Source organism: Kwoniella dejecticola, chromosome 4 (genome assembly GCF_000512565.2).
Source record: "Kwoniella dejecticola CBS 10117 chromosome 4, complete sequence".
NCBI lineage: Eukaryota > Fungi > Basidiomycota > Tremellomycetes > Tremellales > Cryptococcaceae > Kwoniella > Kwoniella dejecticola.
In genome coordinates, this window is record NC_089304.1 from 608,714 (window position 1) to 635,788 (window position 27,075).

At 47.9% G+C, this 27,075-nt stretch overlaps 11 protein-coding genes across 11 annotated transcripts; 7 read left to right on the forward strand and 4 right to left on the reverse strand.

The window, feature by feature from the left end:
- Positions 1-356: 356 nt before the first annotated feature.
- On the forward strand, positions 357-2,980 carry I303_103501 (uncharacterized protein; the record flags this gene model as incomplete). The annotated part of the gene is made up of 11 exons (XM_065968771.1): positions 357-449; positions 535-661; positions 724-833; positions 885-1,324; positions 1,384-1,495; positions 1,564-1,702; positions 1,765-2,056; positions 2,115-2,237; positions 2,299-2,387; positions 2,456-2,845; positions 2,907-2,980. 11 exons carry the CDS (start codon positions 357-359, stop codon positions 2,978-2,980), a joined length of 1,989 nt encoding a protein of 662 aa, XP_065824843.1.
- A 307-nt stretch (positions 2,981-3,287) lies between these two features.
- I303_103502 (uncharacterized protein) lies at positions 3,288-4,373 on the reverse strand (the record flags this gene model as incomplete). Its single annotated transcript, XM_018406846.1, has 5 exons — positions 3,288-3,519; positions 3,668-3,756; positions 3,832-3,853; positions 3,923-4,054; positions 4,327-4,373. The coding sequence occupies 5 exons, from the start codon at positions 4,371-4,373 to the stop codon at positions 3,288-3,290; spliced, it is 522 nt and encodes a 173-aa protein (XP_018263654.1).
- Positions 4,374-4,721: 348 nt separating this feature from the next.
- Positions 4,722-6,061, reverse strand: I303_103503 (uncharacterized protein; the record flags this gene model as incomplete). Its single annotated transcript, XM_065968772.1, has 6 exons — positions 4,722-4,875; positions 4,993-5,066; positions 5,147-5,376; positions 5,483-5,700; positions 5,783-5,987; positions 6,046-6,061. 6 exons carry the CDS (start codon positions 6,059-6,061, stop codon positions 4,722-4,724), a joined length of 897 nt encoding a protein of 298 aa, XP_065824844.1.
- Positions 6,062-6,434: 373 nt separating this feature from the next.
- On the forward strand, positions 6,435-8,617 carry I303_103504 (uncharacterized protein; the record flags this gene model as incomplete). The annotated part of the gene is made up of 7 exons (XM_065968773.1): positions 6,435-6,768; positions 6,860-6,945; positions 7,016-7,314; positions 7,415-7,626; positions 7,682-7,824; positions 7,883-8,026; positions 8,093-8,617. The coding sequence occupies 7 exons, from the start codon at positions 6,435-6,437 to the stop codon at positions 8,615-8,617; spliced, it is 1,743 nt and encodes a 580-aa protein (XP_065824845.1).
- Positions 8,618-9,422: 805 nt separating this feature from the next.
- On the forward strand, positions 9,423-10,906 carry I303_103505 (uncharacterized protein; the record flags this gene model as incomplete). Its single annotated transcript, XM_018406849.1, has 5 exons — positions 9,423-9,582; positions 9,674-9,839; positions 9,908-10,118; positions 10,218-10,659; positions 10,752-10,906. 5 exons carry the CDS (start codon positions 9,423-9,425, stop codon positions 10,904-10,906), a joined length of 1,134 nt encoding a protein of 377 aa, XP_018263657.1.
- A 476-nt stretch (positions 10,907-11,382) lies between these two features.
- On the forward strand, positions 11,383-13,590 carry I303_103506 (uncharacterized protein; the record flags this gene model as incomplete). The annotated part of the gene is made up of 6 exons (XM_018406850.1): positions 11,383-11,792; positions 11,917-12,105; positions 12,190-12,278; positions 12,364-12,799; positions 12,896-13,035; positions 13,115-13,590. The coding sequence occupies 6 exons, from the start codon at positions 11,383-11,385 to the stop codon at positions 13,588-13,590; spliced, it is 1,740 nt and encodes a 579-aa protein (XP_018263658.1).
- Positions 13,591-15,696: 2,106 nt separating this feature from the next.
- On the forward strand, positions 15,697-16,965 carry I303_103507 (uncharacterized protein; the record flags this gene model as incomplete). Its single annotated transcript, XM_018406851.1, has 1 exon — positions 15,697-16,965. The coding sequence occupies one exon, from the start codon at positions 15,697-15,699 to the stop codon at positions 16,963-16,965; it is 1,269 nt and encodes a 422-aa protein (XP_018263659.1).
- Positions 16,966-17,373: 408 nt separating this feature from the next.
- Positions 17,374-18,111, reverse strand: I303_103508 (acetate non-utilizing protein 9, mitochondrial; the record flags this gene model as incomplete). The annotated part of the gene is made up of 3 exons (XM_018406852.1): positions 17,374-17,443; positions 17,599-17,895; positions 18,020-18,111. The coding sequence occupies 3 exons, from the start codon at positions 18,109-18,111 to the stop codon at positions 17,374-17,376; spliced, it is 459 nt and encodes a 152-aa protein (XP_018263660.1).
- Positions 18,112-18,875: 764 nt separating this feature from the next.
- I303_103509 (isocitrate dehydrogenase [NADP], mitochondrial) lies at positions 18,876-20,713 on the forward strand (the record flags this gene model as incomplete). Its single annotated transcript, XM_018406853.1, has 9 exons — positions 18,876-19,001; positions 19,063-19,128; positions 19,192-19,332; positions 19,409-19,528; positions 19,624-19,844; positions 19,905-19,964; positions 20,025-20,080; positions 20,146-20,222; positions 20,288-20,713. 9 exons carry the CDS (start codon positions 18,876-18,878, stop codon positions 20,711-20,713), a joined length of 1,293 nt encoding a protein of 430 aa, XP_018263661.1.
- Positions 20,714-21,053: 340 nt separating this feature from the next.
- Positions 21,054-23,626, forward strand: I303_103510 (uncharacterized protein; the record flags this gene model as incomplete). Its single annotated transcript, XM_018406854.1, has 5 exons — positions 21,054-21,206; positions 21,295-21,612; positions 21,682-22,021; positions 22,088-22,857; positions 22,925-23,626. The coding sequence occupies 5 exons, from the start codon at positions 21,054-21,056 to the stop codon at positions 23,624-23,626; spliced, it is 2,283 nt and encodes a 760-aa protein (XP_018263662.1).
- Positions 23,627-23,969: 343 nt separating this feature from the next.
- Positions 23,970-26,853, reverse strand: I303_103511 (uncharacterized protein; the record flags this gene model as incomplete). The annotated part of the gene is made up of 12 exons (XM_018406855.1): positions 23,970-24,287; positions 24,382-24,552; positions 24,627-24,755; positions 24,819-25,390; positions 25,448-25,662; positions 25,724-25,870; positions 25,927-25,998; positions 26,063-26,214; positions 26,311-26,387; positions 26,462-26,524; positions 26,626-26,751; positions 26,832-26,853. 12 exons carry the CDS (start codon positions 26,851-26,853, stop codon positions 23,970-23,972), a joined length of 2,064 nt encoding a protein of 687 aa, XP_018263663.1.
- Between the last annotated feature and the right edge of the window lie 222 nt (positions 26,854-27,075).

The window sequence follows — 27,075 nt, forward strand, 5'->3', positions numbered from 1 at the left end:
GACTATGACGAGTTGTGGGAGTTGCCTTCAAGACGATCAATCATCCCTCTTGCACACTGAAAATATCAAAATAAACTTTTGAACATGATGGACGTGAAATCTTCGTTAAAAGTGGAGGTCACCGAGATCTGAGTATATTCGGCCGGTCAATGATTATTTTCCGAGCATTTTCCTTCTTTTTATCCTGATTTCACACATGGTCAGGACTGTGGACCTCCACTTCCAATGTTGGATTTGTTTACAGCCAAGGCTCTTGTGTCGACTTTCTGGCACACTCGTGTCCAGTTATGGCTGGCTAGTGCAGACAGTGTCCATCTAGCATAGTCCTTGGGGAAGGGGCATATGGGATCTGCAGCATGGCAAAGGCATGCGATATATGCGGGTCTAGGAAATGGAGGAAAGATAAAGTCACGGGAAATGCGATATGCGAGGAAGGGCATGTCCAGCAAGTGAGCTAGCGCCTACGGTGCACCCACAACTCGCATCATGAAACCTCCATGAGAGTGGCAAGCTGACAAATGAGACCACTGACAGAATTATAGATCAGAAGTCCTGGATATGGAGATAGGAGGTCCTCGACATCAGTTGCAAAGGAGGAAAATGGGCAATAGAGGTCCGAGACGAAATAAACGGCGCGAAGAAGGCAGAGCGAATCCGCTTTGTGAGTATCAGCCGACGTACGATGAAACAGTCATTCTCATAGCTGACCCCAGGAATCGTCAGTCTATCATGGTGCAGAAGCGGAGTATCTGAGGATTCAAGCTCTACAGATACTGCTACGATTGCAAATACAGGCAATATCGAAATTATGGTCATTACCGGAGACATACGAGGTAAGCCAACCCCAGCACTTTCAAGCGATACAAGCTGAAGCCGAGGCATAGATGATCGTCCGTGATCTATGGACATACCAATTATCGATTTCATGCTTGCCTTCCTGGCCCACATCTACGGATGGGAGACAAACGCCCGAGTCAGACATCGTGGCCATTACGAAACAGAGTCAACCCAGTCAGCCGGACGTAGAAATGGCAGATGAAGAGCGCAAATCTGATGACGATTCATCTACGGATCCGGAGCATGAGAAGGATGATCTGAGCGAGAACGAAGAAGGGGACGGAAGAGCCTCAGATGTGGATTCGGAGATACTGGAGGAAATAGAAGGAATGTCTAAAGAAGAGGACCTGGAAGACGAGGCTATGATTGAAAAGCAGAATCAAGATCGAAGAGGCAAAAAGAAGTTGCGGATATCAGATACGATAATAACGCTCGTCATGGGTCTATGGATCATGCGTATACCTTTTATAGGCATAGATATCGAAAGGTGCGTATCGATCGAGATGCTCCCCATGAAGACTGCAGATCGCTCACCGAATACTTCAGCGCAATAAACGAGATGAAGATCCCATATATCGATTTCTACCATACGACTCATCTTCCTACCGAGATCAAGAGACATATGAACAGAGATGTAATGATTGCTCTTGCGCCATTGGTATGTCTGGTACGATAGCCGTTGGCAGCTGCACAGTGACAAGGCTGACAAGATTGAGTACTCCCCAGCGGTCGCCCTCGCCAACCATGATCCATCGACAGTGTAAGGTTTTCGCGAGGCGGTTGAATAAGAAATATGGGATAGAAGTACCGGAAACGAATGCTCAACCCGTTGTATGGCGGATCACCTCGTCTCTTGGCGGGACACGTGAGTCTCTTCCACGCAACATGTCATCGTCCGGCTGACACCTGAAGGCTGGCAATGGGTAGCTACAACTTATCTACAAATCACTCGGCTTCTCACGATTTTAGACGTGAACCTTTCCTTGATAGAACGGGAAATCAGTACCTTCCACCGCAAAGCCAAATCCAGGACCCATATGCAGCGAGATACAGAACGCGATGGTGATGATAGTCCCGATCTCATCAGCTCAAATGGGGAAGGGTTGGAAAGTTACGAAAGGACACTGCTGTACCAGGACGTCATCGCTCCGGAGGTAGTCATTGTTAGCGCTTGGATAGTGATTATGAAGATCACCTATGGCCTTGATGGTATACCAAGGTGAGCACCTTTGTCTTCGGATTCCTTCGACCGTGACTAACCTGTCGTCTGAGCCTAGAGAAGCACTCCTCAGAAGCGATCCCGCTGTTGGACTTCCGAATGCCAATGTATGGATGACAGAGCTGAGGACTAGACTGAACGAAGGGGTCTTACGTGGAAGCAGGAAAGATCGGGAGAAGCCGTACGTCCATGATGTCCAGTCCTCCAACGACGTACCATCTGATTTAATGACTTTGGTACAGACACTTCCACACCATGGATCCCGATGACATGGATGCGTTTCTGTTCAAAGCGGAACGAATTCTCTTATCGCATCGCGAGGAACCTTCTGGTGAGTCATTGGAGTGGCGAGGAGAATTGTTTGCCAAAGCGACAATTGAGCTGACCGAATCTGCGCAGATGTCTCGATGTTCCCTTTGACACCGCACGCTCCGCATGAAGAATCAGTCGTCCCAGCGAACTCATGGGCCAATTTTCACTCCAATACAGCGACCCAAACGTCAAATCAAATAAGGCATAACCCGATCAAACCAAACGAGGGAATCAACAAGTCCTTACCCCTTATGCCGGGCGAAAAGATCCAGTCGTTTCCTTCGAATGATCCGTTCTTAGAGCTTCCCACTGAGCTAGAAGTCGTCTCCAATGCCGCGGCTGAACTTATAGGCTGGGATGCAGTCGAGGTGTCGCGTGTGGTGGAAGCATTAGAGAGGCGGTTGGAGAAGATCAGACCGCGGGATGAGCGGGGACGGAAGAAATTCGATGAGGCTACTTCGGAGACGGATAATGATAGTGCGACGGAACGAGAGGCTTTCGGCAGTGAGAATAGGACTGCTACCAGGTCGACCGTCAGAGATAGAAGCAGAAGCAGAAGCGCAAGCCGGAGGACAAGTCGAGGTCCGACGAGATCGCGAGAGTCCAGTCTGAGTAGAGATAGTCGATCACGATTAGCCTTGCCTAGGAAAAGCTTGAGTCGGGAACATAGCCTGAGTAGGGTGGCCAGTGAGAACAATCTCAGGAGAGCCAGTAGTAGAGAACACCTAAGCAGGAGGGCCAGTCTGAATAGAACGTATAGTCTGAAAAATAGTCAGAGTTTCAGCTGAGGAGTCTGTTGCCTGCTCATTATCGCTTGTCGGGTATCGCATTTGCGTTGGTGCATATTGTATGTTGTACTCTATATGTTGTATATGCTATGTGATATTCGCGTCTATGTGATATGCCGGAAACCGTCATTCTATTCTTGCCTTTCCAGATAATCCAAGAACCCTCTTGCGAACTCCGTACATTTCTTGAAACTGACTTCGAACCCGTCCCTCCCACCGTAATATGGATCACTTATCGCTTCGGCCTTCGTCTTTGCCAAACCCTGTTGAGATTCAGGTATCGACGGGGAGAAGGAACCGAATAGTGAGATGATCGGTTTTGATCTAGAGGATGATGGTTGACGGTTCAAGAGGGTTTGTAAACTATTCATTGGACCATTCAGTTTGACACCAATCACCAATCAGACGTTAGCTTTCACGGCCTCTTTGAAGAACAAGCCAGAAATCTGAACCAGGGGAATTGAAGTGTGACAAAGTTTTGAGAGGGAATGAAGACAAAGGAAAGGCTTACTTGGATTGGTCCATAGCTAGAATATAATCGAACTTTGTAAAGTCATCTTTGGTGACTGCTCTGGCTATGCTATCCGCTTTGATACCGTGCTACATTGAGAAAATCTTCAGAATTAAGCTCAGGTCTGCTCTTCCAACGACCGGATCGAACTAAATTGGATTGACCTTCTTACAGACAGCTATCGTTCTGCATCACCGTTGAAAATCAGTCAAATCCCCTTGACTTACTCGAAGTCAGGTTGACATTCCAGCTCACCTGTCGTCTGCTTCCTCACCTTCATGATATGCGCCTGTCCCAGCCGAGTCCACCTGTATATGGAATCTAGTGGCCAGATCCGGTCGTTGAGTTACTTCATGCTTCAAGACAGCTTCTGCCATTGGTGATCGACTATATGCAGGATCAAACGTCAGGTAAGCTTGACTCGCACGATGGGCAGCTTTGTCAGGACAAGGTGGAGACATAACTTACCAGATACTAATCTCCAGTAAGCCGCGAGACAGAAAGTTCATAAAGTCAGTATCAATATTCCATTCCTCGAGATATCGTTATCATCATTGGTATGGGTCGGATGCTGTGACTCACTTGCTGTAGAACCATGGTCAGCCGTCATGACGATGTATAGCCGACGAGACGAGTAGGTGTCGGAAATATATACTCACCCTAAACATACCATCAGTACGTTCACTTTCTGAGGCTGGTCGGGCATCGCGGTCAGAATAGCTGATGTGTGTTATGTACTGAGGAAAGCGAAGAGAGAGAAGGCGGAAGAAATGGAAGAACAGATGCATTACTGTGTAAAAAGTTGACAACATCGAAGGTGTCAAGCAGATCACATTCCGTAATCTTATCTCGCGTCAACTGTTGCCGGCGGTGCCCATCGCTTAGCCTTAACACGGTGAAATGGCTAGCCTACTTCGACAGGCTTGCCAATTCAGGCTCGCTGCATCCGTCGTCAAATACGTATAGTACATTCATGCAGGCATTTTATTCCATACATATCTACAGAGACCAGGCTCGAATCTGTGATTGTCTCCAATGATGCACTACCATTGATCTATGCCTTCCTAGCACCTAATTTACCAGCTAGCTCGGCTCGTAACAAGTCCTCCTTGGACTTCATCTCTAAGCCGCTTTGCGATCTCAGATCATTGATCACGTCCTTCGTCTTGCCAAAGTACACCGATGAAAGGAGATTGCGCATTTTGATCCTGTGCACGCGGATGTCCGGTCAATAAGTGGTTTTCCTTGTCAAATGATGGCTCGCCGGGCCTAGTCGATACTCTTTTGCATACCTCGTAGAATAGTAGGAAGAAAGAGACACTCACTCCATGTCTTCCACCATCCTTCCGATATTCGGTATATGCCCTGCGGAGTTAGTCAAGGGATAGTCCACTTCAGCCTATGAAGCATGCTCGTGATTGTCAGCATTGAAATCCTCCCAGTGATGGCAACGATGGATGTCCCAGAATGACCACGCACCTGCCTAGTCATACTTCCACTCAAGGTCACCGCTCCTTTTCCAGCACTCTTCTCGTCTGCCTCTTTCCCCTCTATCTTCGCTAGGGTCCTAGTCTCCAGAACCAGCATGACAGTCGAGGTCAACTTGTATTTCGCTGATCTGCCCCTTTCTTGGCACTCGAACACATGAAGCGAGTCCCATGATCCCGAGGGTGTGGTCTCTGGCTGGTCTGCTGTCGGAGTGGAAAGGACTAACAGTTGTTTCGCGACCCACCATCAGCCGACGTAATGAGGCAGGCAAATATGGTTTTCATGGATGTAGTGCGGGTGAGCCGGCGGAACGTTCACTCCACTTACCCTTCTTCAACAGGACCACACCTGCAAAGCTGATTTCTTTCCCTTGTCCAGGATCATCCTCCAGATCCCATAAATACACACTCGACGTGCCGCCCTCGAAATACATTTCTCGGTAAGTGTCGAACGCTGCATTTAACGAGATTTCCAGCTCGCGCAACCTGGCTGAAGGTACCGGACCGCCTGTCGCTTCTGGCAGGTAGTCGTTGGACCATGGTGATCTGTAAAGAGATACAACCAGCTTGAGATCAACTTGCCGACCTGCATTGTTCCGCCGCCTGCGGAGAACCGGATTTGACTGACCTGAAAGAATCTCCATCTCGGTTATAATCACAACCAAGAAACTCTCTTCCCTTCTCACTATCTGTCAAGATCTTCAGAGGCTGATCCACGTTACCCAGCAAGTCGTCTGCGTAGTCCGGTGCCAGGTCACATAACGCATTGACATTCTCTTCGACCCGGGTTGGCGGTAATCTTCGAAGGAGATCAAGCAGAGAGTCGAAAGTCACTGCTTGACCGGTCAGCTGACACGCTTCACATGTTTAAGGCCTTGTCAGTTGACTCACGATCTACATCCGCCATGTTGGCGAGCTTACAAAGAACAAGAACGAGATGATTGTCGTGTATGGCTTGCTTGTCAGTATGTGGCCAACATTCAAGCCAAAGTCACTCGCAATTGCAACGTCGTCATAGCATTCCATTCGGTCAACGCGCTTCGACCTCCCAGCCTGATTATATGGCATCATCGCCTGGAGTCAGCCTGATATTTTGATCGATCATCTCCGGCTGAATCTCGGAATATTCCGAAGCAGCGTACTCTTATTCCAACTTTTTTCACTTTTGACGTCAATAACCTGATCATGTCAGAATCATAATCATTTGTCAGAACAAGTGTGATCAGAGCTCACCCATCTGGACGTTATTCAGCGTCTTGGTAGACAGGAAGAAGAATAGTATGTCCTTCGTCCGACCGATGCAATGGTCGAAATGCCTGCCTGTAGCAGGTCCATCCCGAATCCGACACCCACCGACTCTAGCTAAGATCTTGCCACCTCCGTGTCGATGTCAAAGGCGCACGCTCTTCTCGAAAAGAGGCACATCATTCTGGTCACACTCGTACCCTGCTACAGAGGTACCGCAAGTACCATACACGCCTCCGCCGCCGGATTTATCGGGCAAAGTGATAGCGGGAGAAGCCAGAGAGGAAGGTGTTGATGGGCAGAGAAAAGATAGGAAGCAGAGGTATTTGGATAGTCTGATGGACAAAGCTGGAGAGCTGAGCTTGAGGTGTGAGTATCTTTCCGAATAAGATATGCTCTCTCCGCGGAATGATGAAAGAAGCCTGACCTATCTTTTCTTGTTGGCTTTTCGGCCTCACAGGCTCCGTACTGGACTCGGAAGGGAATTGGACGGCAGAAGAAGGAAAATACAAGAAATCCGAATTGTGCAGAGAACACGATCTTGATGTGGGTCTCCTCCCCTCGTTTCTAGTCCAGTATGGCTGTGTAAATGCTAATAGGTGAGTACTTGGTGTAGCCTCGAGATCTGCGTAAACTGGATTCATTGGCGCCGAGTCTAGTACCGATAATCCTCACTCGGAAAACATGTATCATTATTTCGATGTTGCATATCAAGGTTCTCATCAAGCCCGATCGAGTGATCGTCTTCGACAATGCATGTTTGGTCCAAGAGAGCGAAACCCAGAAGCGTTTCAAATATCACTTGGAGCGGAATATCAAAGCTGGTCTAGGGATAAATCAAGCTGGTCCAGAGACTAAGAATAACAGCAGCGGAAAGATAGTGGAGGAAGAAGAGGTTTTGTGCTATGAACATAGGTCAGTCACCCTGACATATCTCCGCTTTTTGTCCTCATCAATCGACCTGTTTCTTTTGTTGTCGGATCACGCAGCTTACGCATCTCGATCATTTACTCAGAGCGCTCGAATCTGTTTTAGTCTCCTCAGCGAACGCGTTAGAAGAAGAGATGGCATTCACAAGACACCTCGTACAACATCTCCTGGCTGATTTGGAAGACGACATCAATCGAGAGAACCTCAAAAGGCTGCTCCGATACTCTAAGAGAATAGTGGAATTCCAGAGTAGAGCTCGATATGTGAAAAGAGCCGCAGACGAAGTGTTAGAATCTGGTAAGTCCACCATTTTGCAATACCCAGAGTCATGCCAATCTAACCGATGCCACAGACGAGGATCTGTCTGCTATGTATCTCACATCACGAGCGCTCGGTCGTCCCAGAGCTCTACACGATCACGAGCAGCTAGAGCTGCTGTTGGAAAGCTTCGTCAAGCAAGTGGAAGAGATCGTCAGTGAGGTGGACACGACAGTGGTGAGTGTTGAATCCCTTCTTAGGTATGAACGTAGCTCAATTGCTGACTTACCATCAGGCCAATATGAACTCCACTCAGGAGATTGCGGAACTCATGCTCGATTCCGGACGAAACGCATTACTAGCTCTGGATATCAAGATATCAATAGCCACTCTGGGGATAGGTACCGGTGCTCTCGTAGCCGGACTGTTCGGTATGAACGTGCGTTACGACTCCCGTCACGTTGTCCTTCATGAGAGGTATCACTGACAATCACTGTAAATCTAGTTGACGACCCAACTCGAATCGACTCCGTACGCTTTCTTAGCAGTCTCTGGCTCGGCAAGTCTCATAGCCATTCTAGTCATGTTATACGGCACCAAAACGCTTAGAAGGGTCCGAAGGGTAGCTTTGACTGATCAACGCTCGGACGAATTGACGAGGATGATGAATTCCCATCGATGGGATAGATCGGTAGAACAGTTTTCGAAGGGTTTCGACCCGTTTTTGGTGGATAGGAAATCCAGTGAGATCCTAGCTAAGAGGGCAATCTGGAATAAGTTGTTCTCGACCAGGATGGGCCTGATAAAAGATAAATCCGCACTGAGGGGCTTGGGCCAGTCGCAGAACGGTGTTCAGGCATCGAGGGAAGCTGCGAAACAGGCCAAGATCCAAGCTCGGATTTCAGCTTGGAATGCGAGGATGAAAGATACAAATCCGTTGGATAATGGAGGCGGGGCAATGTTTCCGGAAAGTGGGGTTTGGAAGTGGGGGAAAGGATATGGGCATTCTAGAAGATGGGCAAAGGATTGAAAGTACAGGCTGCTCATGATTGACGACTTCTAATGATATTACGACAAACGGATATGTAGGACACACCTCGCTCCATAGTATTCCCGTACTTTACTCCTAATTGCACGCTCAACTCAACAATTATGTAGCATTTCTGTAGCCAGTAGCCAGTAAACAACTCATGCTCAATCCTGCATGTATCCGCTTTACTTGTTCCGCCGACTTGCAGATCATCGTTTCAATTTGTGTGACGCATCATCGTCCTTGTCGATCAGCTCTATTGACTAAGCGAGCAACCATGCGCAATGCACGTGAAAATATTCTCCCATTCTATCACCGCCGAATTGGTAGGAAAAGCTACGTGCATATTCCGGTGCCGAGCCGCGTTCCTACTCCAGAAGGTGTGTTACTCGTAGGGTCGAAAGTCATTCCCCGGAAACTACGGAAAAACGGCCGTAAGTGGTATTTGGTTTTTTTGGGCATTTACGAGATGCTTAGGGAGACTTTTTCGATGCAAGACGTGAGTGATTACATGATCATAATTCACATTATCCAAAGATTGATAAGCCACCATCGAATCCTCCACTTTCTTCTCCATTCTACCAGGCATCATATATAATTATATAACAGAGGTGAATGACTTCAGGATGCATGTTCGTGACAATCCTCTTCAATCACTTACACGTATAGAATTTACTGCACGGCTGACCTTGAGCTCATCGGTTCTCAATTCGAAGATTATCCCCATCGAGGCTCTCATTACATCATCACATCAACCCATCTAGTTGAAATAGACATCGCAATCATTGCAGAATAGGTAACCACAATGACCATTCAAAATTCCAAGCTGTTCGCCCCTATCAAAGTAGGATCGGTCGATCTGAAACACCGGGTCGTGATGGCTCCCTTGACTCGATTCAGAGCTGAGAAAGGAACGGCGGTACCGGGAGAATACGCTGCCGAGTATTACTCGCAACGAGCTACTGGTGAGTCTCACAAGCTTCCTTTGCTTTGTGCTCGAACGATTCGATTTGCTGACGGAGAAACGCCTTTCGCTGTTCATTTTGGTATCGGTAGATGGCGGTTTAATCATTACCGAAGCCACATTCATCTCGGAAGACGCAAGAGGGTACGATAATGTACCTGGAATATACAGCAAAGAGCAAATCGCAGGTTGGAAGAAGATCACCGATGGTGTGCATGCGAAGGGAGGAAAGATCTTTGTTCAACTCTGGCACTTAGGGTGAGTAACTTATCTAGACTTCAAAAGCGTTCCCCTGATACTGATCCTTGTTTTCGGTGGACTTTTAGCCGAGTGGCTAAGATCTCCCAGAAGATCTACGCTGCTTCCGACATTCCTGATCCCACGGATCAAGGCGAGAAACCCAAGTTGCACGTCTTGACTGAATCCGAGATCGATAAGACCGTTGGCGATTACGTGCACGCAGCGAAATCGGCGATGGAAGCTGGTTTCGATGGTGTAGAGATCCATGGTGCGAACGGGTACCTGATCGATCAATTCGTGAGTCGCGATATGCGTGATCCCTTACTTGGCCTACTGGCCGCGCAATTTTCAGTACGCTAATGCGATACACCGTCCATGTCGTTTTCTACGGAACAGCTCCAATCAGTATCGAACCAACGAACAGACCAATACGGCGGATCCCTAGAGAACCGATTCAGATTCCCCTTGAGAGTCCTCAACGAAGTTTCCCAAGCGATCGGTGCTGGGAAAGTCGGTATCAGAATGTCACCTTTCGGTACTTTCCAAGGAATGAGAGAAGAGGTACCCCTCGATACCTTCATCCCATGGACGAAGGCCATAGTGGAGAACCAGCCCAACTTGGCGTACATTCACGCGGTCGAGTCGAGAGTATCGGGAAGTACGGACAAGCCGATCGAAGAGAGAGTCGGAGCGGATAACCTGGATGAGATCCGTCGAATCACCACCGAAGCCGGAGTCAAGTTCATGGTGGCTGGCGGATTCGGTAGCGAAGGAGGTTTCCCTAAGGAGCATGCGGATAGGTACGATGACTTGATTGCGTTTGGGCGACATTTCATCTGTGAGTGCTCTCCCCCAGTTTGTCGTCTGTCCCGGTGCGAGATGAGAGATGAGAGCATAAGTGGCTGACCCTCTGCATCGCCCCATCTTTAGCCAACCCTGATTTGCCGAGTCGGCTGAAGAACGATTATCCCCTCCACAAATATAACAGAGATACGTTCTACAGTCCGGGTCCCAAGGGTTATATTGACCAGAAGGAATACGATGCCATATCGCAAGATCACGCTGAGGAAGCTGAGACCCACTGATTCAAGGCCAAGTTGTAAAATAGCGATCTCTCAACGAGTGGGATCACGGACTGCGGGATAGACTTTAGTTGAAACGTATACATATATAGAGAATAGATGCATTCTCATCTTTGATGCACATGCCACACATACGGCTCGCACAGGCCCATGCGTATACGTCTTGTCCCTACATGCCCGAAGGTAATTGTGCGCACCCACGTTCTTAGGGGTCTCGGACTCGAGTAGGGACACGGACGGAGGCCCGCATCCCAACCATCAACGCGCGCCGCGAGTACGAGGTGAAAACATTTGACAGCGGATTGATAAGATATCCCAGCTTCGGACTTCCTATTGCATATCACATCATTGTACATTCCACAGCTCAAAGGATCGCGTTGGGACCAGTCATCACATGGTGACTGAGCGCCTTTTGAGAAAAGCTGCCTAGTCTCTTTATCTCTCTCTTCCATCCACTCCTCCCTCTTGGTCGACTTATCATGAACGACGTCGACCCTTCTCTTGCAGGTCCATCGAGACCTCATCGCTCGTCAAGTATCAACAACGCCCCATTCACTGCAGATTGGGCCGAGGGAGCGGGTATGTCGTCGCCTGATACGGGACCACCTGGATATGCGGAAGATGATTCGACTTACTCATCGACTGGATTTCACTCAAACGACCGGAAATCTCGTTCAATGAATATGAACAATCACCGTGGACTCAGCGCAGATGGCAACGAGGCGGAAGAAGAAGAGGGTCTGATATATGCTCGGAATACGGACGAGGGTGATATAGGTGTCATAGGGGTAGAACCAGGACATCAGCAGCATAGACATGCGTCATTGGAGATGAAGAAGGCTCTGTGGTGGAAAAACGTTATCATAACTGGATTATTCATCCTATCATGGTATGTCAGTCCAGGCCAGAACACTTGCAATAATTCACGTCATCATCTTGCCCCCGACTTCCCGTGTCCTCGTAGTAAATCAGAACGGTTGTCGCTGAGGAGTAACGGTTGCCTGTGGTTTCAGGTATACGTTTGCAACGTTACTATCTTTGTACAATAAATGGATGTTCTCGCCGGCGTATTACGGGTTTAGCTATCCGCTATTCGTGACTGCCTGTCACATGGTCGTACAATTCTGCTTGGCGGCTTTCATACGGATAACGTTCGCGGAGAGGTTCAGACCCAAGGAGAGACCAACAAGGAAGGAATATGTGTGAGCTTCTCGTCGTCATACGATACAGGCATGCTCAGGGAAATCGTAGATCCAGGCTGATTCGTCATTGACCCAACTAATCAGGACGAAAATATTGCCTACTGCTGCGTCGACAGGAGGGGATATTGGGTTATCGAATCTCAGTCTGAAGACTATCACCCTCAGTCTATACAGTAAGTCGTCTAATCATCTATGTACTTCACCTATTCTGTCTTGAAAGTGGCATGAGAGCTAAATGTTACCCCTTTGGTGTCTTAGCAATGTGCAAATCGTCCACTTTGATATTCGTCCTCCTTTTTGCCTTTACTTTCAAGCTTGAGAAATACTCTGTCCGCTTGATCTCAGTTATCACCCTCATATCGTTCGGTGTATTCTGCATGGTCTTCAACACCACCGCCGTCTCGATACCAGGCATAATCATGGTCTTCACTGCATCTGCCCTGGGCGGTCTTCGATGGGCTCTGACGGAGTTGGTCATGCATAAAAAAGGAATGGGACTGAGTAATCCCTTCGCGACTATCTTCTGGCTTGCACCCCTCATGGCTATCACCCTGGCCTTGGTCAGTATGCTGGTAGAAGGATGGTTTGAAATATTAGGAAGCGATTTCTTTGTAGGGTTCCAAGCGTTCAAAACGACCGGCGTGATTGTTTTGCCTGGTGCTCTGGCTTTTGCCATGGTAGCTAGTGAATACTTGTGAGTGAATCGGCGACATCTCGGCCAAAGTCCAATATCGCTCATGCGTAGATGCACATACTGATGCTTACGGAACGCTTTTGATTTACTTTGCAGCATCATCCAAAGAGCAGGTGTGGTACCGCTCTCTATCGCTGGCATATTCAAAGAAGTCTCGACGATATCAATATCAGCTTGGGTATTCCGGGACCAATTGACAGGTCTCAATATCATCGGTGTAGTCATCACCGTATGCGGTACGTTGCGTTGGTCTCTCACCCACTATTGCCTATCTTTGCTGTGACTGACTGGAAACATGCTTGGACACCCATGCAGGTATCGCATTATATTCTTACCACAAATACCAAAAATCAATGGCGGAAACCGTCGAATTAGATGATTGTGGAAAACCTATACGGGAGGATGATACCGCCCCCCTGATGCGCACAAGCACTTCGAATAGATATACCGTTGCGCCGCAGACGGACGGCCTTGATCATCAACAGCAGGATCAGGATCCGGACTATGATCATCCGCCGATATCACCGAGTATACAGAATGCGGGGGAAATGCCCCTGACTCAACTTGGAAAACCGAAAGAGACGGATGAAGAGAGGGCTCAGCGACTGAGAGATGATTTTGAAGGATGGGATCATGGTAGTCCGGATGACGAGTGGAGCGATCAGGAAGAGGACGTGCTTGATGACAACGAGATACAGCGCAGGAGGAACGAGAGGATAGGCCAGGAGAACCAGATAGACGATAGAGGAAAAAGGAAAGGGTGGGGCGATTGGTGGGATAGGAAAATGTGAGGTAGTGTTAATGGCAACAGTACTTCATTCGCATACTTAAAGACCCAGATATGTGAATGCTCGGATTCATTTCATCTTTCTTGATATCACCTATCACGGGGATCGATTGACCTCGATAGAGATTTCATGTCGATGTCGCTCACTGAGTCCCAATATCTGGGTCAAGCCTCCGGATACACTTTCCCTGAGGATGCAGCGCTCGAACGTCCAGCCTCATGCACAACTCGTCGTGGTCTCTATAGGCAGACGGCTGCTCGTAGCCATGATTCGACTCCATGTCGCAGCCATTTTGACCGTCAGGAAGGGCATCTGATTGTATGAAGTGAGAAGTTCTTTGTCAGTTGCGCGGGATCTGATCTCTGCCAATTCACGTCGAGTTTTCTATCAGGCTATGTACGTGCACTCAACTTGATCATCGGGTCCTGCGCGTGCCAGACTAGTCGAGGGATCGATCATGACCTGCATCCCTCAAGGGCCTGCCAACGGCTAACTGCTTACGCGCTTCTTTTGATGACGCCAGCAAATCAGCCTTTTGTCTGTTTTTGCCACCGCATCTTGGCGTTTTGAGGTATCATGTCGCGCCGTATCGTATCGCATCGTATCGTACTTCATCGAAGCGACGACACTTACAGTATGAGTATGAGGATTGTGATTCCGGTGCTTGATCTGCGACCCGAAGAGTGGTATCCAGGGCACGATTAGTACGCCTTACAACATGATATACAGTAGAATTGCGGTATATCATTTATCTCGTACTGAACACTACGACGCGTCGTGTATGTGTAGCGGTGCCAATTGTTTGGTACGGGCATTCGTAGTGCCAACGTATAAATGTATAAACAAACAACAGCCCCAGCCCGAGACACGATCTGCCGGAGCGTCTGTGCGTTGTGTACGGGAGATCTTACGGGTCGGATAATTTCAGTCCTGTATCATGCAACTTCACGATAAACCCATCCTCGCTTTCGTTATCGTGAGCACGTTTACTTCCATCTGGTGAACTAGCTCTTACCGCAGGAAAACAAGGGATCGCTGGATCCAGAACGTGTTTCGTGTTCGCGACGCGAGAATACGAACCGTGGTGTTTATCTTACGAACCCTCAGGGAAGTTGTGAGTAACCCACCACTGGCTGTACGGCTGTACGTTTGTTTTCAGGTGGTGCGGATGCGAATCAGACTAAAGTGATCCGCACAGGCACGGGTCTTGGTGCAGTGGTTGTGCCTTAATTCGAGTAGAAAGTAAACATGGATATATGTATCTGGTCAAATCTTAAATCTCGTAATTACAAGACAAGACACCACTTTTGACACCCTTCACACGCCATAATCCATCTCTCTTGCCTCTGCGTCCGCCTGCCGCGTTGCTCGTAGACTTGCATTTGCACTTGCGATCTAGACTAACTCACAAGGAGGAAAGGTTCTCAGGTCTCTGAAATCGGATGAACCGAATTACTGTAGCTAGCTCCCCTTAAGCTTGGCAATTGGCACATCAACGAGCTTATGCACGATAGTGAGCATGAGTACGAGTGTCGCTTGTCGAAGCGGCTTCAACGTTGATTCGTCATGTAAAACATCTTTCCTCCAAAATTTCCCATTGATAACATTGCCTCTTTGACAGTCATATAGTTATTTACATCTTGACTGACTTGACTTGTGTCAACCACTTGACTTGACCAGTCTACGTACGTACTGAAATCGTACAGCTTCACCTAGCCACTCGCACATCCCTACGCCCGCACACCCGCACATCTCGAAAATCTGGGAAGGCAAACGACAACATTGTTGTCTCGCTTCGTGTCTCTGTCTCTGTCTCGGGTGACGAGTCGCTCGCTCGCACGCACGCAAAGCAGAGCAGACGGTACCGTATTCGTACCGTACCGCTGATCTTGTCTCGCGTCCATTGTAGATCAGATTAGATCAGATCGAATCAGATTCGTAATCTGAGTCAAAGGTATGTGACTAGCCACGCTTTGAAACCGCATACTCTGGCCCATCTCTCAAGCTAACAAATATACATATATAATCAGGCTTTCCACCATTCTACTCATTGGCTTCTCACTCATGTCCCCCTCGCTTCCTCCGCTTATCATCTTCTTCCTCGCCAACATGACTAAACAACTCCGAATACGCGACGTCCTCCTCCTCTCACTCGGTATCAGTGTCGGAGTTCTAACTACCTCCTTCCTCCCTACTCTCGCTCTATCAGATACCACCCCCTCTTTCGGCAGTATATCAGCTATCACCCCCTTCCGAAATAGCGGTCGCGGTCGATCCTCCCACCGGCATAAAAAGAAACCTTCCTCGTCCGCCTTATCCGCCTCTAACCCAAATTCGAAATTCATCGTCGAGGATTCGTACGGTACCGACGAACTCTCCAATAGCGAGTATGCCGTGCCCGCCAATAACAGGCGGTTGCAGGTGATACAAGCTGGAGGAATCGCGAAAGAGGGTATCGGTTCTTCGATGGGGTTCATACTGTACGGAGCGAATATTGCGGGGATGTTAGATGCGGATTTCCTAGTTACGCAGACTGCGCAGATGTTCGACTACCGAGTATCGGACATCGTTAATCGGGGGATCGAGCTGCGGTCGGGAGGACGGACTTGTGATATCTTGGAGATTTTGCTGAGCGATCCGTCGAATGGCTCATTCAAGGAACGACAGGATAGAGCGATGTTATTGTTAGATGATCTATACGAGAGATCGAGGCGAATAGCTAGAAAGGGCAAACATTCCCCTGAGGGAATATTCACGGAATACTCTTTAAGGGAGATAGAAAGATGCGATACGATCATAATTAACGATTATCGACCTGTCTCAACGCATCATACGCCATACACGACCCGATGGTGGAACAATGTGATCAGCCAGTATTCCGGCCCGCCACATGGGAACGATATTGCCATCCACTACAGATGGGGGGACGTCTCGAACAAGGGCCAGGGAACTCCCAAATGGCATACAGACATGTCCAAGGTCATCCCCCTCGTCGATATTATCAGAGAAGAAAACCCTACGGCACAATTGAGAATCTTCATGAAGAAGTCGAAGAACAACGAGACTCGAGAACAATTAGAAGAATTACTTTTACCCCTGGTTTTACGCGAAGGAGACGAGATTATGGAGTGCGCGACGGACGTAGAAGAACTTTCGATATTGTCAAAGGCCAAGTACCTGTTCATCAACAGTGGTAGTTTTTCGGAACAGGCTGCAGCGACAAAACGAGCCTCGATAGTGGTGGAAAATGGGGGAGGAGTATTTTGGCCCTTGAAGCGAATGGGCTTGGAGTATTTCTTCGATTATAATAAGGTGGATCTGGTGGAGTTCAGAAAAGTAGTCAAACGAACTCTCAAATGGGCGCCTGAATATCATTAGTCGATTCGCATGTCTAATGGGTATAGAGTCTACTCTTATCGTCTTTCTCTATTCTGCACCAGTTTCGCCTCTTCTCACTGGTACACGATCTTTCCTCGGTAGCCTTGTCATTTTACGGTCGGATCTTCAATCACTTTTTGGGACATTCTTTCGTAGTTCTCTCTCCTCTCCTGTTGTACTTTCTATCATATACATTCATACTGTTCTCGCGGCATTGCATGGATTTCGAATTTCATCTTCGACGATTAAGTGACTGATGCTCACTTCACAGCGTGCTGGCATAGCATCGCTCACGTCAACCAAGAGACATCAGTCCAACTTCGAACACGTGATTGCGATTGCGATTGCTAGTCTCTATTGATACATGCTATGCAAACTTTTGGCTTGATCGGAGGTTGATATGTTATTCTATGCTTTACCGCCTTCTATGGGTTGAGCGACACCTGCTTCCTCAGCTTCTTGTTCCAGTTGCTCCGGCCTGAACACGACATACAATGTCATCAGCACAAATACCAAGTGTGAACGACAGGATGGAAGGAAGATCGATATCGATATCGACCGGACGCTCTTCAATGATGGTAATCCAGGGCACTAGGGAAGAAATAGGTGCGAAAACAACGAAAACCAGCTTACGATTTCCAAACCTCCTTAGTCGCGTGCATCAACTCGTACAGCTGCCCAACCTGCTCCTTATTCAATTTCTCAAACGAATCTGTGTCCAACTTCCTCCCTCGCCATATCCCTTCGCCTCCGCCACTCGAAGCAAGCAGCTCATCGAGATACATCTTCCACTGTGATAAGAACGCGATGATGTGTAAAGGGTTATCTGTTGATCGAGTTAAACGGAATTCGGATTTTATATATGAATCGCCCATGAATCGCATTTCGGGTGGCAAAGTTCGATGAGCTCGGAGCAAGCGGCGATACAGCCTACGGACATATGAGATAGTCAATGCACGAGATCAGCATGACGCCACCACTGGCTGATGAAGGGACCCGAGAGACTATTTCGGACGAGTCACGGTTAGGTGACAATTTGATGTCTTACACTTACGGTATCGGAGGTATCAGTTGGACGGAAGCTTGTTGGACGGACAGTGGAAGAGGCGGCGATGCACTCGCCAGGCGTATCAAAGAAGCACGCATTATCGATTGTGTCTTGCTGAATTTGCTCAGAATAGTTTATAATGCTATGAAGCCAAGGGTAATTGATGGAAATTTCAAGATTGATATGGTGTCTAGGTGATCAGCACAACACCTCTCATCAGAAAAAGACGGAAAGATCGACAAGATCTCTGGAAAAGTAGTGACGTTGTCTCTGAGTCTGTATTATGTAATAGACGGTATTACTCGCTTAATATGTTTTTGGCGGTCTTATCGTGATAACCTGCATGAATTGAGTGGATTTCATTGGTCGGCCGATCGGCCGTACTGATCCGAAACCGCAATATATGAGCTAGACAGAAAGAAAGACACCGGTCCGTCACGACAACGATAGCTGAGACTGCCATATTCTCATTCACGTTCTGACATCTACTCAGACTTCACAGACACAGACAGCGTGAAGCATCGCGATACCCGCCTAACATCACTAGATTTCATCCCGCGTCAGCCCCAAGTCAAGTCAGATCGCAAAATAAACCATGGTGAGTGCAAATACATTTGCTTCCCGTCATCACGTGCAGGTGTGATTTTGTCCGGGTACACCGGGCCAAGGACCTCCTTCGGTATAAAAAGCGCTGCTCCAGCTCTAGCATTCCTCGACTGTGTGACCCCCTGTAGCCTGTCGGACTGGTACACTACGCTCCTATTTCTGCTAATCATATAATCCTCCTACACAGCCTCTACTTCGGACAACCCCGTTACTTGCTCGAACAGCCTTGCGAACTTCGCGCCCGCTCGCTTTCGGTATGTCTCACGCAATGAGGGGGTATGCTACCCCAGCAGGAATAGAGAGGATTAAAGTGAAGAACCCCGTTGTTGAGATTGACGGTGATGAGATGACCCGAATAATCTGGAAAAAGATCAGGGAAGAGGTCAGTCAGCCTCAACGCGGCATATATCTCGTCAAAGCTGACCGTCATGAGCATTTGATAGCTCATCTTACCATATGTGGACGTCGATCTGAAGTACTATGATCTGGGAGTGGAAAATCGAGATGCTGTGAGTAGATTGACGTAAATTGCGTTTGGGTCTCATGGCTGTAGCTGACGTACGGATGGGTAGACAAATGATCAAGTGACTGTTGATTCGGCAGAAGCTATAAAGAAGTATTCCGTGGGAGTCAAGTGCGCTACTATCACGCCTGACGAAGCTAGAGTGAAAGAGTTCAACTTGAAGGAGATGTGGAGGAGTCCAAACGGTACTGTTGGTATTAGCTGTCACAATTAGGGATACAGCCTTGATCCGGACCACTCAGCTGATGGTGGATGATGTGGTCTAGATCCGAAATATCCTGGGAGGAACCGTCTTCAGAGAACCCATCATCCTTGAAAAGATCCCTAAGCCAGTTCCAGGGTGGACCAAGCCTATCGTCATAGGGAGACATGCTTTCGGTGACCAAGTGAGTGACGAGACTCAGCTTGTTCGATTGACACTCCCTCTGCTTTGGTGACGAGACTCGTGCCCATGAACAGGTGAATTGACCTTGGCCTGTAGTACCGATCAACAGACTTTATTTCCCCAGGTCCGGGGAAACTTACTCTGACCTACACCCCAGCGGACGGAGGCAAGCCTACCGAATTGAACGTATACGATTTCAAAGGCAAGGGAGTGGCTCTAGCAATGTACAACACTGAAGACTCAATTTACGGTTTCGCCCACGCAAGTTTCAAAATGGCTTTGAGCAAGAAGATGACTCTGTTTATGTCGACGAAAAAGTGAGATAATCTCGTTTGTCCGCCTGTTGAAGCTGCGTACTGACGGAGGTCTGAGAATAGCACTATCTTGAAGAAGTACGATGGACGATTCAAGGATATATTCGAGGAAGTTTACGAGTCGTAGGTTCATATTGCCCAACACCGGGTTCTCGACATGCACACTGACTGGCTCGTACATAGGACTTACAAGCCTGAATTCGAAAAATTGGGTATATACTACGAACACAGATTGATCGGTGAGCTTTGTCTTTCTTCGTTGAATCCAACTTTCGAGCCTGTCGCTCACATGACTATCTTTCAGACGACATGGTTGCCCAAGCTATCAAGTCTTCGGGAGGTTTCGTCTGGGCATGTAAGAACTACGACGGTGATGTCATGGTATGTCCTCCTTTCCCTTCTCGTCTGTGTCACTTCAGCTAAATGGGCTTATACCCCTGATTCAGAGTGATATCCTCGCCCAAGGATTCGGTTCATTGGGTATGATGACATCGGAACTCATAACTCCGGACGGAAAGACGATGGAGTCCGAGGCGGCTCATGGAACAGTCACAAGGCATTACAGACAATACCAACAAGGACAAGAAACATCTACTAACCCCGTAGCATCCATTTTCGCCTGGACCAGGGGATTAGCATTCCGGGCCAAGTTGGATGGAACACCTGAATTGGAAGCCTTTGCTAAATCTCTAGAGGAAGCCTGTGTGGAAGTTATTGATAAGGATGGAATAATGACGAAGGATCTCGCTTTGGCCATGAAAGGAAAAGAGATGACTAGGGACGATTGGGTCACCACGGATGTGTATATGAAGAAAGTCGAAGAGAGGCTGATTGAGAAGCTTTCCGCCAAAGTTCAGCCTACCATAAGCTAAACCAAAAACGGAGTCCGTCCACTTGCGTCTCGGACGCATTGATACGACCCAGTCTTGTCTAACTTTGAATAACAACGGATTACTTGTTAACTTGTCCAATGCATATGACATATCATGGTTATCAGACTGTGTGAGGGCTGTGAGGCTATAAGAGCAGAAGTGAACCACCGGGGAACAGCCTCCACTTTCAGTCGATTACGTAAGGGGAATATTTCTGTAATCTTGCTTTTCGAAGCCGTCTTTTGACTTTTTGCTGCTAGGATATTCTGTATTGACCATCTGTATACATGTGTACATCATTATAGCGTACGATTCACAAGTGCGAGAGAAGCACATCAAGATGACATCGATATCGACTCCGACGCAACTGGCGACCTTTTCTCAACCTCATGCTTCTAGCTCCAAATTACCGGCAGTGACCTTGAGTCCTGTCATTGGAGATCCTGGATGTGCCGTAGCTGCTGTACGAGGGGATGGAATCTGGACGTACGACGTGAGTCCTTCATGAGATTCCCTAAAGAAATATTCTGGTTACGACTGCTACGTGTACACATCGCATGCTAACTAAATTGACTGTTCAGCTGAATACGTTAAGGCCAACTACATCTTTCACCGTACCTCCTTCCACTATCTTTTCCACGTCCCCCATAAGCTACTGGAAGACTACCACGAAGACGATACCGAAAGCCTCCACTAGTGGGAGTTATAATGGTGTGGTAGAAGTACAGGAAGTGATGGATCTTGATGAGAATGAAGAGCTAGACGAAGCAGGGGAAGAAGATGATGATGATGAAGATGGAGAACAAATGATTGAGGAGAAAGAACGGATTACTATGGTCGGAGTGGGCAAAGAAGTCTGGGTGTGGAAAGGCGAAGACAGCGACAAAAATGTCATATCTGTATGTGGTTCTCAGCCTACTAGTCGCTCTCCTGAGTCACGGTCTGATTTGTATGTGTCTATGTCGCAGATTGGCAAGCCTGTGCATTCGATACATCATCTGTCTTCCCCTACCTGGTCAAACCTTATCGTCACTTCCAGCCCAACTGCCGCACACCTCCTCGACGATTCCTTTCAAGCACATGAACTCAATCTGCCGATATCAGCAGAAGATATACTTACGTCGAAGATCATCACCAGTACGCATAACGCTGCAAGACTGGTCATGGTAGACTCAGACGGTCAGGTGTCCGTCCTCAAGCTGACACTCGACGATCAGCCTCGAGTGGAAAGACTAACAGAGGGCAAGATCGCAGAATCGACTTTGAATTATGCTGATATAAGTGAAGATGGAGTAATCACCGCATTGGGTAAGCTCTTTTCCGTTTTCTATGCGTTTCATTAGGCTGAAAACTTATCGATTCTACTATATTCAGATACATCGAATAATCTATATTGCCGGGAGATATCTTCCTTGTCCACCTCGACGCCGACAACACCCCTCCACCTCGAGCATCCCTCTTCCACACCGGTCCTATTATCGTTACCAACAAATGGCAAACCGACCATACTTCTTCCCACTTCCCATCCTTCCCCTTCTTTACTTCTGGCAATCCCCTTATCGAACTTACCGGCAGTCCTCTCCTCCACACAGGTCTCTTCATTCACCTCGACGGGCGCTATCACCCATCTCTCCATCCTGTCGAAGAAAAACGGCATCTTGACGATTGGTCTGGTGCTGCATCATCTGAACAGCGATGGACAAGGCGGAAGAAACGTTATTTATACTACCGAGGTGGTTTTGCCCTCGAAAGGAATTGGGATGGGCATGTTACTAGGCACAAAAGAGAAGACACAAATGTATCTCTCAGCTACTAAAGGTGGCGAAGAGACTACCAGTAGTGCACAAAAGGAAGAAACCAAGTTCATCGACCGGCTCAAAGGGCTCCTCGTGAAAAAGGACGATGCGGCTTCAGTGAAGTTGGTGGAGGAACGTATAAATTCCGGTACACCCCAGAATCTTTCGGAAGAAGCCGTGCGGAATATCCTGAAAGCTGTTTTCTCCTCTGCGCTCAACGATGAAGGAAATATCAAAGGCCATTATTCTGCGGGTATCATCAGCAGTCTAGTCCGTAGAGGATTGGTCAACGACTCGATGTGGCAAGGAAGCCTCGTAGGGGACGGTCTCTTGCCTTTGGGTGACTGGGTGAGTTTGTTCTCTCAAGTCGACTGAGTCTTCGTATCGGATTTCGAGCTGACTCGATAATCCACAGAACAACATTCTTCTATGTCTCCAGCATTTCCATACTATCCCCTCATCGACTCTTGTCAAGCTCATATCCTCCACAATCTATCCTGAGACCGGAGACCAGAGTTCAAAACACAAGTCGATACCCAGCTTGTCGGATATCTTACGAATAATCATGCGATCCCCTCCGTCCCCGACATTCAAATTAGACATACGCCAACTGCTCTCGGTCGAAGATGCCACTTCTGTCCTTGAACAACTAGTTTCCTGGGCCGAGAAACATGTCTCGTTCAGAGCAGAAGTCCTGAAAGGGTGGGACGTTGATGTGAATGTCAACGTCGAGTCATCTTTATCAGCAGCAGCAGCATCAGTCTCCCAAATGGAGGACAAGGACGGAATACCGAGTTTGGGATCAGTGATAACCTATGCCAACTTGATACTAGATTCCCACCTACCGTTATTCATCAATCATTCACCGTCACATGCCGCATTGGAAGCGCTGCAAAGTAGCTTGATACCCCTCATGGAAGCGCAAGATGAGTATAGGAATTTACAAGGTCCGATCGAATCGATATTGATCCTGTCAAGGAGGGAACAAGCTAAGTTGAGAGAAATCGAAGCGAAGAGAAGTAAAGGAAAGAACGGTAAGAAAGAGGGAATCGTCAGTGCAACAAAATTGCCAGAGGAGAAAGTTGGGAAATGGAAGGTCGAGGAATTGGTATTTTAGAATACTGCAGTACTCGTAGTTTTGGTTCACGGTGTTTTGTACTGCTACATGGAGGGTGTAATCACGATCCGTTTCTATGCATATCCCCCATCTTGCCCTTATGCAACTACACTGCAAAGAATAGCATGTCTTATTACCTAATCTTCCGTAGCGATAGATCTGCATACAGCTAGTGTCACTTTGCCGGTTGACCCATTCTGCGGTGGCAGATGTCAATCTTGTCGCATCTCAGTGTGCCGACATAGTACATGCATTCTATTTCCGTTCGTAAGCATACAATCACCCTTTCCAGCCACCAAAGCGTTGATCCTGGTCTGCTGTTGATCTCGCACCTATCGATCGATCAAAACAGCAAGTCCTCCTCAGCTCCCCTCGGTCTAGGTATATCAGTCTGATATCCGCCTCCTCCACCATTCACAAATTCCAGGTCACTCAACTGGCCATACGGATCACTCGAGCCATCCTCGTTCCGAGACATAGGCGAGTCCGTCATAGTGTTTGTTGGTATAGAGGAGATGGGTCGTGCAGGTAATGAAGGTGGAGATCTGATCGAAGTCGTCGAGGTCGCGATACCCGAGGGAGTGATCAAGTGTCGTTTTGAAGATGCATTCAATGCTGGAGAATCAGGAAGGAAACGTGCTTTGGCTGTTCTGATGAATGTCTGTTTCCAAGTATACCCATCGCATGGAATGTATTAGCTTTTTCATTGCACAGAATAGCAGGTCCGAAGATCTCAGACAAGGCAATTAGCTTACATTAGGGTTTTTGTGGTAGATACTACCCAAAGTACCGGTCTGCAATAAGAGCTGATCGAGCATACCCTTGTCCATCCTATCGGTTTCAGTCGATATGACCGGTTTTTCGGAGAGTACAATATCCCGCGCGGCGGTGGGATTTGAAGTGAGCAGCCGCCAGTACATGAAGCCCTGTAAAATCATGTCTGGTTAGCATCGAGCACTTGTATCCCCAAGACTCTCTGGAACAGAGACATGATGCTCACCCTGTCTCGCAGATCTGGATTTTCAGCTTCTTCCGTCGCCAACTTCAGCACTTTCGGCAACAGCTCTTGCGCAGCAGTCGGACGACGGATGAATAGCTTGACGACCGCAGTGAGGAGTGCCAATTGTACCTTCGCAGCATCAGTCAGCTTAGACGTCCAAAACGGGTGAAGGGGATCAATAAGCCGACTTACTTCAGCAGGTTCTTCCTTAAAGGTAAATGCGAAATCCTCCAGAAGTTCATCCGAGTTCTCGATTCTATCAGAGTACTGACCCAATATCCAGATCATAGCCGATTTCGCCTCGGGCTCGTCTAGTACATTCAAGTTCTCACACAAGGTCGCAATGATACTCTCGTACTGATTCGGGTATCTCCTGAAGATATCCTTGATTACTACTATCGCTTCTTGAACGACATAACTGATTTTTGTCGACATCAAGTTTAGTAGAGTTTGAATACATTGATCGCTTGAACTTGAGATTTTGATGGCCAGTCTTCCTATTGATCGTACTGCTTTTCTGACAAAATCCACATCTACTTCCGAAGCGTATTCTTTCAGTTCAGCTAGTACCTCTGAGACGTTTTCTTCTCGTGTCAGACGATACATGATCTCCAATTTGGCGAGCTTGACGTATATCGGATCGTTATATTTGCAGAAGAAAACTTTTACTTCGTTTTGTAGGATGGCAGGCCGTCTCTGAATGATCAAGAGGATATTTCGTAATCCGACATATTGCACTTCCGAGCCAGACGATAGTAGGGTGACTAGTCAAGCTTGCTGTCAGCTTGACAGAAGAGAGGTTTCAGCTGAGAGTAGCTGACCTAATGGTGGACCCATCTTCCTCTCCAACACCCTCATGAGCACCTCATCCTCCATGTAATTCATTAGGTACAGCACGACCTTGATGGTTGTGAGGACCACCGCACTATTGGCGTGTTGCAGTCTGACGGATATTCGCTCGGCTAGCTGTTCAGCTTCCAGGTGTGTCTGAGGAACAAAGGAGAGGAGGGAGTCCAAGATGTATATCTGCCCCCATCTGAAGGACGATGATGATTAGCAAAATGCCGATATCTTGTTTCGACAGCCAGTCAACTCACTCCGAGCATTCTCCTAGAGCAGCTACCAGCTTTCCCGCTACATTTCCGTTCAACTTCAAAAGTATATCATCGCCTCTCTCCGAGATTTCCACCAAAGCTGCGACACAATTGGCTACAACGGTAGGATTATGGTCTGCCAGCAGGTCTCTACAGCACGGATCCCGTCAGTCGTCTGCAGAGATATCCACAGAGATGTAGCTCACCTCAGCATCCCTACAAAGCCTTCTCGCTCAACTACTTTGCGTCCCGGTTCAGAGGCATAAAGCTTAGCCACGCTGTGTTGCAGGATCACGTCAGCTGCATGATTTCACTGAGCTGAGTGAAGGCCAGCTGACATACGCTATGGCTGCTGTTTTCCTGACATAAGGATCTTGATCTTGCAACGCATGACGCAATGGATCCACCAAAGCCTTCACTATCGGTGGTAGAGGTATTGACGACATGGTACGAATGGCTAGACCCCTAATTAGGGGATTGCGATCCGCGCAATCCTACAAGGCCAATTGCAACCAATCTCAGCATTCTGATTTATGAAGACATGTATTCTCAAGCTCAATCGACTTATGAGTAAGAAGCGGAGGGCTCACCGATAAGAATCCGCCTATAGCACTGGTCACTTCCTCCGGCCGCAGTCTTCCGTAATTCACCAGATAAAGGTATACCACTGCGTATCTTTTAGCCTCAGCAACAAGCAGCAAGTAATACGACAAATATGACGTCAACGGGAGCACAACTCACTCTTCTTGATCTCTAGCACTTGGATCTGCATACACTGTACGATATCGGGGAACAAAGGTGACACTAGAAGCCCATGGTTCATCAGCCATCGCTTCTCCAAAAGCCGTTTCGAATGGTGAATCGGTCTGATCTAATGAAGAATGATAAGCAGACAGGGGACATACTATCATTACCCATCGTCATGTTGGCTACAATCTTCTTCAAGGCAGTCTTCTTCCTCAGAAAGCCCTTGTCCCGCTTATCGTTTGCTCCTCGTAACTCATCTCGAAGCTCTTGGGCTTTACCCCGGGCTAAGGCGATAGCATCACAGTCAGCTCAACATTCTGATGCGGTTCGTGATTCCCGATTGTATGAGGACGCAAGAGCTTACTGAATAGCTTAGCATCGGCCATCTCGTATCCTATGTGGGAGATCCTCTCCGTCTCTGTTCACACCTCCGAGCAGCACTGAAAGGGCCTTATAAGTCTGGCGCACCAAACGGGATGTATTGCTTTCCTGTCAGAAAGGGGTTCCTGATGACTCGGCGGTCGAGGGGACTTGTGTCAGGCAGAGGTCTCTTGAAAATGTATGTTACTACTCGGAGCAGGTATGTCATATGCAGGTGTCGGTCTGAG